Source organism: Cricetulus griseus, chromosome 3 (assembly GCF_003668045.3).
Source record: "Cricetulus griseus strain 17A/GY chromosome 3, alternate assembly CriGri-PICRH-1.0, whole genome shotgun sequence".
Lineage (NCBI taxonomy): Eukaryota > Metazoa > Chordata > Mammalia > Rodentia > Cricetidae > Cricetulus > Cricetulus griseus.
Genome location: NC_048596.1, coordinates 49,996,155 through 50,012,309, shown reverse-complemented (window position 1 = coordinate 50,012,309; position 16,155 = coordinate 49,996,155). Strand labels below are relative to the sequence as shown.

The window sequence follows — 16,155 nt, the reverse complement described above, 5'->3', positions numbered from 1 at the left end:
GCAAGTGTCACAGTACCTGCTTTATGCAGTGAATTGGGGGCCTCATATTCATAGCAATCCTCTTGCCTCGGTGTGAGGGTTTTAGGTATGAGACACTAAACCCAGTGAACAATTTTAAATTTACAGAAAAGTAGCAAAGATAACATAGAGTACCAATATCCCTCTTGCCCAGTGTCCTCAATTGCTAGCCCCTCACATTGCATCTGTCACAGCTTGAGGAACTGACATGGGACCTTGCTGTGAAGCCACCAGACTTCATTTGCATTTGGTCAGTTCTTCCCCTGATGCTCCACCTGTTGGTCCAGGATCCAGGACTAGCTAGCCCAGTGTACTCAGTTGTCAAGCCCCCCAGGCTCTTGGGGCTGAAACAGTTTCTCACCCTCTAAACTGTCATCTTGACGTCCTTAGGTGCCCTGGCCAGGATCCTGCAGCACTATCGACTTTTCTTCCAATGTCCTTGGTCTTAAGCATCCACCAGTGTCCAGGCCAGGCTCAGCTGAGCATACTTTGGGGGGTTTCTGGGGCAGCCCTGCAAGTTATGGAGCCCCGACATGAGCTTGGACAGGATTAGTAGTCTAGACCCCCAAGACTTGCCTTGTACCATTTTGAACATTTCAACTCTTAACTCTGGGTGCCTTAGTTTCCTCACTGCAAACTGAGTCTAATCATGTAGTCTGCTCACCTGTCAGGTTTGCTAGGATACATTGAAAGTTCCTAGTGCAGATCCTTGGGGTAGGTGGTGGCAGGAAATGCCAGGAGATAGAAGAGACAGTAACAATGGTGCCACCTCGTAGGGCAGGGAAGGTCACCCAAGCCAACTGCCTGTGCCCTGACCTTCATTACAAAATAGGTTGCAGTCTGATGTCAAAGGGCCAGGCATGCCCAGGCCCCCGAGGGATATCACAGGCAGGAAACTAGGTCAGGCTGGCAAGGAGGGAAAGGAACAGCCTCTGTGGGACAGGCTGTTACTGTGGGACAGGGCCCAAGCCTCATAGCCTGCCATAATGCATCCTCTCTTCCTTCCCAGATCTACCTGTCCTGGAAGAGTGGGCCAGGTGAAGTAAAACACTGGAAGGACATGATCGCTCGCCCCCGGCAGCCTGTGGCCCAGTGGCATCAGCTGAAAGCCTGAGTGGGGCCAAAGGAGGCCCCAAGGGTCAAGGCCTGGGTCCATATCATGCCCCGACCACTTTATGCACAATGCCCAGCTCGGCCCCCCTGCCTTGGGTGAGGGGAGAACCTGAGGGCTCAGCCAGGGAGGGGTACCAGAACTCAACTGGGCCCCATTTCTAGGAAGTACCAGCCCCACCCCCATGAGTCCAGCTTGGGGGGTGGGGGCTCTGGGAGCCATTTCCCTGCTTTGCCTCTTTCTTTCCTGATTTGCTGATACTAAAGAAGTGGGGGAAAGCTCAAGAGCCAGATAGGCAGATCCCTCCAGAGGCCCGCCAGGTGGGCATAGCCCCCCGTTTTCTTTAAGGCAGTGCCTGGAGTGGAAAGAAGCCACCCCTTCCCTAGCCCCCCCCCTTTTGGGGCCCAAGAGAGGAAGGCCGAGGCGTTTGGCCACGGCCTGGTCACCAGGCCCGTCCCCAGCTTCAGGTGCCGGCTGGGCCCTGGATGCCGAGGATAAGTGTATAGCCCGTGCTCTGGGGTCCTGGAGACGTGGCCCTGTGTATTTGTGTTGTGTCTATCGTGTGTGTGTGTGTGTGTGTGTGTGTGTGTGTGTGTGTGTGTGTCCACACGCGTGCACACACGTGCATGTGTAAGCCCATGCGCACACATGTGAAAGGGGGTGCTCACTCCCTGTCACCCTGGGGCCAGCAGTGCTGACCGGCTATGGAGAGTAGCAGAGTTTCATGAGGATGGGTGGGGCTGGGCCAAGTAGAGGTTAAGGATGGTAGGAGAGGAAGGGTATGGACAGCTGAGTAGGAGGAGTCATCGGGACCAGGGCAGATGCTTCAGCTGCCTCCTGGTACCCACTTTGCCAGTTTCTGTAGCCCCCACCCCTATAATTCCCCAGTAGCAACTCCCCTACAATGTCATTCCTTGGGCCTGGGCTCACACTTTGTAGGCTCCTACTCACCATGTGCATGGCGTTCCACCTGGGTACCACTCCCATCCTTCTCAGGCATCCCTAACCCCTTAGCCAGGGACCCCCACCTTCCCAGATCTCATATTCAAGCCAAGATGGCATCTGCTCCACACTCTGGCATGGATACGGTCCCTCATCCCCACCCCTTACCCCAGCACCTCCATTCCTTTCTTTGCATTATCTGATCTACCCCTGACCTCCAGGCTGTCTGGACACATTGTCCCACCCTCCCTGGCCTCCCTGCCAGAGCAGCAACTCTTTTTGTGCCCCCCCCCACACACACACACGCACACCATGCAAACAGAGGAAGCAGGGAACATTCCAGGAGTCTGAGGTTGCCATACTCAAAGAAGCTGCCGTTTCTCCTCCCAGCCTCTGCTGGGATTAGAACTGACTTCCCCTTGGAAACAGTGGGTGCCAGGATGATCCCTCTGTACACTTTTGAGAAAACACCCACTGGTGACACAGCCTCAAAGCCAGTTCAGACTTGAGCCTGACATTCCCAGAACCTACCACCAGGTGGCATCAGACCACCACATCTGTGTTAACTGTTGGGGACCACAGTTCTACCCTGGCTGGCAAGCCTGACACCCCAAGGACAGAATGGGCTCTGTGCTAGATCTACACATCTAGAGCACAGTGGAAACAGATATTTGGGCATATTTTCCTTTGGTGGGAGTCCCCTTAAGTTAAACTTTCTGCTCTAGGCAGTGAGGTCTCTTTCCGCCCATATGAAAAATGTTCTTAAGTTGAATTTCATACCGTGTCCCCTGGTACCTGGAGGAATCTCTTATGTTGTAGGTGAATCATTTGTAGAGTGAATAATTATATTGTGAAACAAATAGTTACCCATATTACTTGTAATTCTAAATGTTTCTGTACTGCAACTTTTGCTTTAAGTGGGATCTGCCCCAACTGCCTTCCCCAGCTGGGTGTAGCCCCCAGAAAGGGACCCCAGAGGCTGTGTGGAAATAGGAGAGGGTACTGCCAAGAGCCTGGAAACGAGAGGGAAATTGCTGCTATCCTTTACTCCATCTGCCTCAGTTCCCTGAGCATTCCCACGGGGCCATCTGAGGGACCCAACTTCCACCAATGGGTTTAAGAATAGCAGAGATTTATGGGAGTCACACACTTAGCCAATCAGCTCAGAGCACATCCCCTAGAGTTGGTTTCCCTCGGAACCTACCTAGGAACACTGGTGATCCAGCCTGGAATTCCTCAGCACCCACATGTAGCTGGAGTGGAGGATACCAGCAAGAGGTTCCAAATGGTGGGCTAAGGGCAGAGTGGGTTTGCACAAGAGGCAGCTGGGTGACAAGGGGTCTGGGCATGGGACAGTTAGGGCAATCGGGGAGCAGGGACAGGGGGGGACTTGAGGGTGGGGAGGGCACCAGAGCTCTGCTACCACCATCCTAGGATCTTGGGCAAGTCACCCCACACTCCCTGGGCCTCAGTTTCTCCATCTGTAAAATGATGGTAATAATACTTCACCTACCTCATGGGGGAGGTTGTGAGGCCACCATCACCTGACCTAGGGGATCAAGGCAGGAGGGCTCTGAAGGTGCTACCCAAAGCAAAGTTGTCACTGACACCTGAGAGCAAGGCCCACCTGCCCATCCACCCTACCCCACAGAGCCTCTAGGGACCACCAGAGCCAATCTGTCTCTTCACTGTGTCCCAAGCCCCTTTATGAGTGTCATCTGGATGTCTTGTGGGCACCCTAGACTTAGTTGTTATGTTGTTTAGGTATCCTTTCTTGTGACCATCTTCTCCATGTAACTGCTGTATAAATTCCACCTGCCCCAGCACACCCCTCCACCTGCCCTCAGCACCAGAGGCCAGGGAAGGGACAAAGGAAAACAGCCACAAAAGAAAAAAAAAAAAAAAAGCCAAGGGGATTCCCAGCTCAGCTGGGGCCCCCAGGGGTGGGAATTGGTGGCGCTGTTTGTATTGTGTTTGAGTCCTTGAGCGCAAGTGTTTTATAAAAAATAAAACAAAAATCCACTATCACAAAAAAAGAAAAATTGCAGCAAAGAGAAATGAAGAAAAAAAAGGGAAAAAGAACCATACAAAAATTTCCACCATATGCACCCTCTAAGCCAGCAAAATCTTCCTCTTTGCAAAATCATATTTTTGTGGGAATGGGCCCTGCTTTTTGTGGCAAGGCCTGTTCTGATAAATAAAGGATCGTGAAAAAGTAGGGCCTTGGCTGTTTCCTCTGTGGGTCCCAGTCTCCTCTCTCTCTTCCCTCAAGGGAAGCAGCAGCTGGGAGTGGGGAGAATGGGGAGTCTGGGGCTATCTCCACTTAGTCTGTCACCTCTGGGACTTGATTTTTAGTGGCTTGGGCCTGCCTGAGCTTCCAGCCCACTCTCAGGTCTAGACTGTCATCTCCACACTCACCAGGAAGCATTGCATTTCCTGGGTCAGGCATGTGTCATACTTAGCAGTAGTGGTCTTTCCTGGGCCTCCCCTGGAGCTCACCTAGCGGGGCATGCACCCCCTCTCTTCCCAGAGGGTCCTTAACCCCATCCCAGATAGGCAGAAAAAGCCAAGGTGGCACCCAACCATTACCTCACCATCCTGCTCAGCTGCTATGACTTGGGGACAATGTTTCCTTCCAGGTCCTGGTGGGGGAAAGAAAAGATAGGCTGAGCTCTTGGTTGGCCTGCTGGACCTGTGGCCTTTCTCCAACCCATTGTCTAGGCTGATTCTCTGTGGTTGGAAAAAAAAATTCTCCAATCTAAGAGCCCCATTGGCAAGTTCCAACCTGAGGGCTTGAGAGACTGAACTCCAGTGCCCTCCTATCTGCGGCTCTGGCAAGCCATGTCCTTTGCTGGGCCCTCAGTGTCCTGTATTCACAAAGAAGCAATAATTTCCCAGCCACTCCCTGCTCGGTCCAGGGCAGCTGGCCTGCCAGTTCTCAGGGTACTGCAGAAGGAAAACTATCTGCTTCAGATAGACACTAAGGGAACCGCGTATCTCCATGAGCCCTGCCCTACTCTGGTGTGAAGAGGGTCCCATACCTTCTGGTCCCCCACATCCAGGGCCAGCAGCTGCCTCCTCAATCTGTAATAAGTATCCCCATTCTGAGCCACTTCCCACCCTTCCCCCTTCTGCCCCTTCAGTTTCCTATAATATGGTTTAAAGATCCCTTTCAAAAGCTGTGTGCAGGCTGGGGTGTAGCTCAGAGGTACCGTGCCTGCCTAACGCGCACATGCAGATGGGAGGGATAAAAGGCAATTTCTTTTGGCTTCTATTCCAGGGGTTGGAGGGAGTCCTGGGATCAGGTAAGTAGCTCCAGGGGCACCCTAAACCAGCCTGGGTTTGGTTTAGCTTTCCTTTGGGGGAAGTAAACCCAGGAAACAGCTTTAGCATAGGCGGGGCAGCACAGCAGAGGTGCCAGACCCTGGCTGCTGGCACAGGGCCTCTGAACTCCAGCTCACTTCTCTGCCTGCTCTGAGCTACCCATCCATCCTTTCATGTGCCTGAGACCACTTTCTCCTGCAAGTCCCTCCCAGATACGCTGCTTCCAAAGGTCTCACTGGCCTCCCTGAATTCTGGGCTCTCCTCTCCCTCTCTGAGAAAGACAGCCCAAAGGACAATCTGAACATGCTTGATGCTCCATCCTGAGCCCCCACCCCATCTGTTTCTTGTGAAGTCATCCACTCCCTGTGTCTGGGTCCTGTATGTGTCTGTATATGTGTCTGTATGTGCACCCGTGTGCGAGTGTGGTGTCTCTTAGATTGTGAGCCCTTGGGCAGGGTTCCCTGTCTGAATATACGTTCTGTGTGGCACGCCTGGCTGTGGTAATAAATGTCCATCTTCAGAGTCACAGTGCCCTGATGTCTTGAGGAAGCTTTGGGAGCGATGACAAAGCCGGTGTGGCTGCATGGGAGGAGGGGAGGGGCTTCTGGGGAGGGTCTCCGGTTCCCAATCACCCTATTTTCCCCCTTTACCAAGCTCTCTCAGGGACGGGAATGAAGCCGGGAAAGGCCTCTGCTAACATCCTAGTATCTCTGCCCTGCCTGCCAGTCAAGAAGTCAGCTGTTCTGGAAGCTTGGGAACCAGACTGGAGACTTGAGGGTCAGAGGGGAGGAGACAGGCTATAACTTTCATCCATCTCACTTGCCAACTTGCCAGCCATCCAAGGATGGAGTGGCTCTTCCATAGCATGACCTGAGCACTGGGTTAGGAGTCCACAGATAGGCCAATGGGCGGATCTCAGACTCTCAGTTTCTTGCCCTCCCACCTCCTCTGGCCTGCTCTGTTCCCTTGGCCTTTCCTTCTCTCTTGGCCTCTGCCCTAGCCTGACACAACCAACTCCTTAGAGCTTCCCTGTCCTCTCATGTGTCCCACCTCTGACTGTCCTGAGATTGTGTGGGGACCACAGATGAGGCTGTGCCCCAAAGTGTCTCACCTCTTATCCTTCTTTCCAGGGGCCAAGTATGGGTGGAGGTGATGATGGGACCCCCTCATAGTGCTTCCCCCACCTCCAAGGGAGCTGTATCAGGGGAACTGGCAACAGATCTTCTTAGAGGGATCCATAACAGTGTGTCAGGCATCAGCAGGAACGCTAACCAGACTAACTTTCCACAAGAAACCAGATCTGCCTCAGACAGCCTCAATAGCTTCAGCTTGGTTGGTAAACAGCCATAGGTAATGGTGCCAAGCTGAAAAAAGGAGTGCCTGGGGCCCCACGAAAACAGATGGGGGGGTAAGCAGTGAGTGGAGTCTTGGGCAGGAGCATCAGACCAACTCCTTAGCTACAGATGGAGAAATTGAGGCCCAGATCACTCAGCCAACAGAACCAGAAGGGGGCCAGACCTGGTCCACAGAGGTTTCCCCTGTACCTGGCAAGTTCTGGGTCAAGAGGTCAGTCCCTAGTGACCCAAACCATCTGATCACCTCACCTCCCAAACCCTTACTCCCAAGTTACCAGACCCCAAGAAGGCCCAGAGCCCCGATGGCACCTCAGCAAAGACAAAGCCTACAGTTGGGTCCCGCACTTGTCTTACTCCTTGTAAAAGAGGCAGCTTCCAATCGCCCCACCTTCTCTTTCCACCCACAGTCTTATCGCACTCCAGATCCATGCCCAGCCTTCTCCTTACCCAGAGCCAGCTACTGGGCTGAGCCTGACCTTTTGGCCTCATATGACATCAGCCCTCGTTGCCATGGTGATAGCGACCAAAACTGAGGGAGCCCAGGCTCAGAAAGGCAAAGGAGATGGGAGCAAGTACAAGTCACAGAGGGAGGGGCCAGTACTGGTGAGACAGTAAAGGAAGGCCAGCCCAGCTGGTGGGAGAACCAGAACCCGAACCGGGGAACTAAGCAGCAGATGACCCCCACAGCACAACCAAGGGTAGGGTAAGCCAGAATGGGGAAAACGACGACCAAAGATGCCAGATGACCAGCTTCAGGGAGCCAATGCCATTTCTGCAGCCGGCACTTGTTCCCCAGACAGGAAGGACACAGCAGTTGGCCAGGGTCATTCTGACACAGAGTCAGGGTACAGGGGTGGGGGAGGTGTAGCCACAGCAGTGGAACTTGGTGCTCCTGGGCTTATAAATAAATAGACATGTGGGAAACACAAATTCTTTCTCCAAGAAATATAATTTATGTTTACAACCAGTTTTTTTTTCTTCCTAAAGAAAACACTACCTTCTGGGGCTCCAGCCCCTGATAGTGTCCCTGAGTGTCCTCTGGCCCCTTCCTCCTGTTATTGCTTGGATCTGGCCCTGGGAATTGCAGAGCCTGTCTCCTCACCCCCTCAGAGGCTGTCCCTGGTGACAGAGTAGAGGCACATGGTGCCCGTCCAGTGCCCCATGCCGTGCCAGCCACCCTGGCTGTGCCCATGTAAGGAAATGGAGAGTGCAAGCAGTAGGGAGGCCCTGAGCAGCCTCCTAGAATACAGAACCCCTCTTTCTCTTTGGGGCAGGAGGCCCTACAGGCACAGTGGCTTCTTTTCAAACTTAACTACTGAGGACACAGGCTGTAGGAGAGGGAAGATCTCTTTGCCCAGCAATCTTTCGGCACATGCTGGGAGAAGGGACCAGAAGGAAAGGTGGGGTGAAGACCCTGTCTTCTGTGCTCCATACAGATATCGGGGGACAGGTGGAGAGCCAAGGGAAGCTAAGGTGTTAGGCCCCAATCTATGTCCTGCTTCTGGACAGAGTCCCTATGCCCTACCTCTGGCCAGACCCAACCCCCCCCCCCCCACACACACACATAGGAGGGCAAGTTTTGCCTCCTTACAATCCACCCCAGAGGTAATGGCTCCAGCAACAACTAGGGTAGGCCTAGGAGATCCAAACCCCAGATGAAAGCAATAGGCACCCTGGGCATCCAGTGTCAGAGTGGGGATGATTCTGTGGATAATGGTGACCCTGGTTCCAGGTGAGAACCGGCTCATCTGTTGTACCGTCAGTGGCTCTATCCCAGACTTCTTGGTCTGAAAACTGCCCAGAGGTCTTCCCAGGGAGTCTTTCTTACTACCCAGGAGTGTCTGAAGATAGCTTCAGGCCTGCTTGTGCCAGGCTGCTCTCTCAATGCCGCTCCTTCCCTGCCCCAATAAGAGGCGCAGCGGCACCCATAACCAGACAGCCACGGCCTCCTAGAGCCCCTCCTTCCAGAGTGGCCAAGCCCATCACTCAAGGCATAGGCTCAGGTGCCCAATCCTGGAGGGGCTTCCAAGGCTCGGAGGCTGTCCCTGGCGGGCCCCAGGGCCCTGGGTCCTGTGCCTCCTATGAGCAGGTCTTCTTCCTCCTCATCTTCAAAAGCCCGGACTGGACGCCGGGGTGGCGGCCGCGGAATGGGCTCGTCACGCTCAGCCATGCGCTCGACGGCGCCCTCGCCAACTAAGAAAACGGTGTCCGCCACGCGCGGGGGTCCAGTGACCGGGTTGTGGTCGTAGGAGAAAACTCGCAGCGCGCGCAGCGGGTGAAGGTCAGGGAAACCGCCCAGTCGGTTGCGGTCGAGGTCGAGGATGTGCAGCCGGCCCATGCGCAGCAGCGCGGGCGGGAACTCTTCGAAGCGGTTGCCGTAGAGCCAGAGGCCACGCAAGCCCGTCATGCGCGGCAGCTCCGCGGGCAGCGCGCGCAGCCGGTTATCGCCCATCTGCAGCGATTGCAGCGCCACCAGGCGCAGCAGTGGCCGCGGGAAGCGCCGCAGGAAGTTGCCTTCGATCCAGAGGCAGCGCAGGCTCTGCAGCTGCGCAAAGTCGGGTGGCAGCGCCAGCAGCCGGTTGCCGCCCAGGTAGAGACGCGTGAGGCGCGGCAGGCGACACAGGCCGTCGGGCAGGCGCTCCAGCTTGTTGAAGTCGAGCGCCAGGATGCGCAGCTCGCGCAGCTCCTCGATCTCCTCGGGCAGCTCGCGCAGCCCGGTACCGCTCACATACAGCTTCTGCAAGCGGCTCAGAGCGCACACCGCGCTGGGCAGCCGCCGCAGCCGCCGCCCGCTCAGCTCCAGCTGCTGCTCGCCGCTGCGCAGCTGCTCCTCGGCGTCCGACGGCAGCTCGTCCGGCGTGGACTCCGCGATACCCATGGTCACGGGCCCCAGCCCGGGCCGGCGCTGCCACCACCCGGCATCGCCCCGCCCTGGCCGCCCCGACGGGGCCCGAGCCGCTCCGGCCTCGGGGGGCCCCCGCCCCGGCCTGCCTGTGTGCCGGGAGGGGGGCCGTGCCGGGAGGAGGCGCCCGCCTGGGCCCCGCCGCCCGGCACCGCGTTCGGCCGCCCGCCCTCTGGCCTCCCCCGCTGCCTCTGCCGGAGGCCGACTGGCTGGAGTTCGAGCTGACTCGCAGCTTAGCGACCCGTCGCCTTGGCAACCCCCGACGCGCTTGCGGCTGCCAATGAGGCAGAGGGAGGGCGGGCTGGGGCGGGGCCAAGGCGGCCCCGGAGAGTGGGGTCCCCAAGCTAAAGCGGGTCCCTGGCTAGCTAGCCCTTCCCGGAGCTAGCGAGAGCCGAGGCAGCGCTGAACGCGAATGTAGCACGGGGCTAGCGCTGAGCCCCGACGTCCGGCGCTGACTGCACCTGCTTCAACGGGTCATTTGATAGAGCTGTGTGCGCCTCGAGGCGGATGGTCCCAGGAGGAGGAAACCTGGGACTGAAGAAATGGAGGAGTGTGGACATTGGAAGAGGACCTGAAGGCGAGGCCACTTGCTGTTTCGTTCCCGTCCAGCGGCGTGTGAACAGTCGCCCAGAGAGCCGGGGTGGGGGTCACTTCAAGATTATATTGGACTAACGAGGAACGATGTTACCTTCTGGCCTTCTTTTAGATATAAGGATTTGCGGGACTATGCTAGACTCCTCCCTCGCTGGGTTCCGCCCATTGCTGGTGCTCTCACACACCAAACCCGCAGCTCCTATCCGGGACCCTCCGAGGATACCCAAGGTCTGTGTGTGGCTGTGATGGGCGGACGACTGCAACAAGTGACCACCTTTGAGTGCCACCAACGATAATCACCTTGATTCTGTCACTCGGCTGCTCTCACCAACAGCCTTTTGACCTGCCTCCTCCCCTTCCTCTCTGCCAACGTTCCACGTGCCTGGCGCTTTGCTAAAAGCTACTACCCATATTTTAAAGATAGAGGCACTGAGTGAAGCTCAAAGAGATTGCAGTTAAGCCTGTTGACTTTAAAAAAAAAAATGGCATTTGAAATCAGTGTGACTCAAGAGCCCCAAGTCCTAACCATGTAACTTCCCAGTAAAAGAAAACACATCATTCTACCCCACCCTGCCTGTGAATTTTTCCTCAACAGAGTTTCTGGCTCACAATGCAAAAACTAGGAGAAAGGAATTATTAAACCCATAGAAAGGAGGAAGAAAACGGCCTCCAGAGATTAGGCAAACCTACTAGAGGGTTGTGCAACCACCAGAGGTTGCACCCTGGGAATTCAGTCAGCAGACCTCATATCTCCTTCCCAGCCTTCTCTGACCTAGCTATGGGTTCAGACCTTAGCTCTTCCAAACCATCCCTACTGCCCTGACAATTTTAACATTAAGACAGTGGAAGAAAGGAAGAAACACTGATTCGCCTCTAGAATTCTAGCTGGTTAGCCAGCCTGAGCAGTATCACGGCAAGAACCCAGGTGTGGAGGCTCAGGCCTGTAATCTCAGAACTTTCAGAGTAGAAACTGGAGGATCTTCGCAAGTTCAAACCAGCCTAAGGTATATATAGTGATCTAAGGCTAACAGGATACAGAGCAAGCCCTTGTCTCAGATGGAGGCAATAAAAGGGGGGTAGGATGACTCACACCGGTCACCCCACGTATGTTAACCAGGCTGGGCAGCATAGTAAGAATCTATCTGAAAAATAAAAAGTAATGACATAAAGGAGGAAGGACTGGGGGTGTCCCTCGGTGCTGTTGAGTGTATTTTGACTAAGTGCTGTCATGGGCTTTTCTTTTTCTTCTTTTGTTTAAGCTTTTGTTCCTTTGTGAGTTTCACATACTTCAGGCTAGCCTCCAACTCAATAGGTCGCCAAGTTTCTGGCCCTCCCACCTCCCTGATCCTGGATTACAGATACGCACCGCACCGCACCACTATGTTCTGATTATGTGCTGCGGGGGACCAGCCCCAGAGCCTCGAGCAAAGCACCCTGCTACCTGATCTACCTCCCCAGCCCTCGTGTCCCTCAGGCCACATCCCAGAGGCAACTTGGCTCATGGCTCTGTCATCATGGGTCAACCTGGCTTGTTCTTGAATTCCCTAGGAATGAAACCATCCAGCAAATCCTGTTTCACTCCCGGGCTTCTCCTTCTCTGAGCCTTAATAGATATTTGTTAGCTATAGGAACAGAGGGCAGAGCAACAGCAGTGGTCTTCAAGCAAGGGATTTCTTGGGGGTGAGCAGATAATGGGAAACACAGACAGAGGAAGGCTGTTACTAGGAAACAGCCATGTACCCTCCATCCTGGGGGAAACTAATAAAATTATATAAATCCCAACCAAGGTAAGGGATCCATGTTTAGAAAAAGCCAAGCCCAGACATCAGACCCCAGATGGAAAGATTCTAAGGCCCAGCTAGACAAGGTTCAAGATCCTCAAGTTCCCAGACCATGTTACTTCCCAGCCCAACACTCCCCTTTCTCCTTACATGAGAGGATTTCTCAGAAGAGGTGGGTACTCACACACCAGGAATCCAGGCCAAACCCAGCCAGGCATAAATACCTCCCAACCCCCCTCCCACATCCCCTCAGCATCTTTACCAAGGGACATTCGATGTGGAGGAGGGAACCCAGTCAGCCTACCCTCACCACATGCTCAGGCTGGCACTGCAGCACCAGGCAGCCCGCCTGGACTCTGTGGGGGTCCCAGAAGCCCTATGAGTGCCTCTGCTTCAGTACCAGTCAGGTATTGCTCCTGGGGTTAGGAGCATGGAGACCAGCCTTCTGCTTCCTCTAGGTCTTTTTCTTGCTCTGGGTAGATCCTGTACCTTTACCTCCCACCAGGCCCTTCTCAGTGGGCAAAGGTAAAACGTGCTGCTGCCTTTCAGGGCCCACGCAGATTGGCAGTGAAGCAATCATCTCAATGCGTCACGCTGGCACTGCAGGAGCCTGGTCCCTGTTGAGGTGTCACTAATGAATTAGCTTCACCCCAGCATGGGACCCCTCAGGTTTTTCCCACTCCCCAGGAGAGCAGGAAACTGAGACTTGCAAGGAGGAACCAGGGCTCTGATAGCTCTGTTCACACACACACTGCAAAAATACCCAAAGGACAAATCCCCAGGCCTTCAAAATGGACTTTCTATTGCCAGCTACCAGCTATAATCTTACCCCCCACCCCAAATTTATGTGAAGATTTCTTTGAATACAAAAACTCAGTGCTCTCAGTGATCGACTCTGTACCTAGTCTCTAGCATTCACAATTGTTCGCATTTTCCTATGCCCTTCTAAATGTTTTCTTTTAAATAAAAGAACAAAAACCTGACAAATCATTCAGAAGGAGGCTTTTGTCTCCCCTTCTGTGTCCCCTGCTGACCCTGCCTAGGCTCCTCCTGAGTGCCCCTCCCTACCCTGAGCCAGGGCCACTGGCTGCTTGCTGAGACTTGAATAGTCACAGAATGTCACATTACTGGAGGTTCTTAGAAAGCAAAGACTCCAGCTTATTAGAACCAACCAGGAAATGTCAGGGCAAGGAGAGGGCTCATTGCCTCGTGAGGGGCAGGGGTTGGGGGGGGAGGGGTGCTCTTAGTGTCTGCAAGAAGCTAGAGGCCTGGCTTCCAAAAACTCTGCTGAAGGGACTCACCCACTGATATGTTTAGTTCCCATGGGTTCATGAAAGTCTCTTGGAGCTCTACTCTAGTTCTCCCATATGGGAAAAGGAAAGTGATGGCTTCTTCATACCACGGGGCTGTCTCCTTACCTGCACCAGCCAGAACTTAATCCCCTTAGTCTTTAAAGTATTCATTCAAAAACATCAAATACCTGCTTCTAGGCCTGGGCACTGGGGGGTGCCATGAATAAACACACCACGGCTAAAGTCTATACTCTGAGGACAATTTCTGCCAGTGGAGACAGTCAACCCAAAAGGAGCTGAGTGATGGTCGGGTTGTGGAAGAAATGAAGCAAGGACTGAGGAGGGGGAAGAAAAGAGGTGAGAGAGAGGCCACTGACACCTGAGTGGCCCAAGGAGGCTACTGTAAGAGAGTAGCATTGAGCTAGAACAAGAGGAGGCGAGTGTAAGGCAGGAAGGTGTGCACAGGGGTGGGCTCCTGAAGATGGTCATTAGGGGGAAAGAGGGTCTGGGATCTGCACAGCAGCCCAGGAGCTTTCTGGGGCCTTGGAGCTACCAGGGTGTGGTTGCAGATGAATCAGAGAGAGAAGGTAAGGAGGCAGCAGCTGCTTTTTGGTGTTGACTTTGAATACTAGGTCACTGAGAGACTTAGAGCAGAGATCATGCATTTGAACAGACAGCTGCAGGAAGAAGCCTGCTCGGCATCCCCCCCTCATCTTGGTTCTCTCCCACACGATAATGAACAATGTCATCTAGTGAGCACCTACGAGCTGTCTAATTTACCCTTCACTGCCGATCCACCCTCCCACTCTACAGATGAGGAAACAGATTCAGAGAGGGTAAGCAGCTTGAGCAAGGTCACACAGCTGGGAAGAGACAAAGCTGAGGTGCAGGTCCATCTAATCATGAAGCCAAAACTTTTCATACCTTGGGTCATTGACTCAGTTGGTTGAGAGAAATCAAAGAAACCACCCAGTGTGCCCAAACGCTTGTCCTCAGTCTGAAAACAAGACTTCCAGGAGTGCCCAAATTGATGATTCTGCTGTAGCTGGAGAAGACGAATGTGACGGAGAAACAGACCCCCTCCCCCACTCCCTATCATAGCAAGAGGACTCAGTGTGTTTGCCTAACTGAGGACGGAGGGATCCTCCAACTGAGAGAACAAGTCTCAGAACTCCAACACAGATTCAAAAAACAACAAAGAGGCCCCCAAGTCCAGGGGACCCAAGTTCAGTGTTTCCTGATAGCAAATTACAGGCAGTCTCGAGCCCTGGGTGCATAATGGAATGGAGCCAGTCTCTGCCACATCTCTCCTCCAGCCCAGTGAAACACGAGCCCAGATGTGGCTTTTGGACCACACGGAATGCTAGTGCATGGTCACCCGACTACACCTTCCACCCCACCCCTTCCCTGGAGACAACAGAGCCACAGCAACAGAGGTCAAAGAGTGTGATGAAAGGGAGTAGTGGACGTGGTAGATCCAGGCTATCGTGGTGGATCTTAGTAGACCACCATGTTGCAAAATGGGTTCCTGACCAGGGGACTCTGTCATGGGTTGCAAATTAAAGGTTGTTAAGGATGTGAACTCTAGGAGAGCAGGAGCCTCTGTTTCCTGTTCTCGTGGGATCACCTGTTCACTTGAGCTCTTCAATCTCTCTGAACCTCAGTCCTTCCTTACACCTGGAGAACTGAGTGTAGGGCGGGGAGGCACTTGCCTTGTCTCAAAATCAGAAAGGCATTAGTTGGTGACGTACTTGTCTCAAAACCATGGAGACCTGAATCTGATTCCCAGAACTCATGTAAAAAGCTGTGTGGCGACATGTGCTTGAAACTCCAGCACTGGAGAGACAGATGAAGAGGGATCCCTGGGGTACACGGGGCATCCAGGCCTAACCAACAAGTTCCAAGTAAGTGAGAGACCCTATCTTACTTAACATGGTAGATGGCCTCTGAGGAACAGTACTCAAGTTGTCTTTTGACCTCCAAAACCACACATACACACACGTGCTGTGTATCTACACACACACACATACACACACACACACACACACACACACACACACACACACACACACACACTTAAACAATAAGGGTGAAGGCTAAAAACAAATTTTTAAAAACCCGTTCATAAGTAAATAACATTTTCATGCAGTGTGTGTGCCAGGTACACACATCTATACACAACAGACAGAGGAGAACTTAATTGTCCTACTCTAACCCTTTCTTCCTTATTCCCTTGAGACGGTCTGTCACTGAGCCCGGAGCTAGGCTAGTTAGTGGTCAGCAAATCCCAGTGATCCTCTGTCTCCTTCCCTCACCTTACCCCAGCTCTGGAGTTACAGCTGCATAGATCCATACCCATTTTTTTTATGTAGATTCTGGTTCCCCCTCCATCTCTCCATCCCTCACCCTCTCTCTCTCTCTCTCTCTCTCTCTCCTCTCACCCTCCCTCTCTCTCCTTCACCCCCTCGCTTCTCTCTCTCCCTTCCTTTCTCCTTCCCTCCCTTCCTGTGTGTGTCTCTCTCTCCTCTTTCCCTCTCCCTCTGCCCCTTCTTCCCTTCCTCCCCCACCCCCTCTCTCTGTGTGTGTGGCTATGTGTGTGTATAAGGGCACACATGTAGGTAGCGTTTATTCGTGTGAGTAAGCATGAGTGTAGATAATCACAGTTGATGGTGGGAATTATCCTTGTTTACTCTTCCTCTTTATTCAATGAGACAAGGTCTCTCAATCAAGCCCAGAGTTTCCTCAGTGTTTCTGCCTCCTGAGGCTGGAATTATGGGGGGAGGGGACTACCAGACCCACCCAGCACTTATCTAAATTCTGAGGATTCAAACTCTGG

At 53.7% G+C, this 16,155-nt stretch overlaps 2 protein-coding genes across 2 annotated transcripts in view; one reads left to right on the top strand and one right to left on the bottom strand.

Annotated features, from left to right (window-relative positions):
* Syt7 (synaptotagmin 7) overlaps nt 1-1,132 on the top strand; it is a 35,235-nt gene extending 34,103 nt beyond the window's left edge. Inside the window, exon 14 of the mRNA XM_035441585.1 lies at nt 1,028-1,132. Within this exon, the coding sequence (XP_035297476.1) occupies nt 1,028-1,132 (105 nt within the window). The remainder of the gene's footprint in view (nt 1-1,027) is intronic.
* Nucleotides 1,133-8,749: 7,617 nt separating this feature from the next.
* On the bottom strand, nt 8,750-9,628 carry Lrrc10b (leucine rich repeat containing 10B). The gene has a single exon (XM_027406714.2). The coding sequence runs from the start codon at nt 9,626-9,628 to the stop codon at nt 8,750-8,752; it is 879 nt and encodes a 292-aa protein (XP_027262515.1).
* Between the last annotated feature and the right edge of the window lie 6,527 nt (nt 9,629-16,155).

Excerpts from the sequence above, each read along its gene's own strand:
- Lrrc10b (XM_027406714.2), bottom strand. The coding sequence starts at position 9,628 with ATGGGTATCGCGGAGTCCACGCCGGACGAGCTGCCGTCGGACGCCGAG.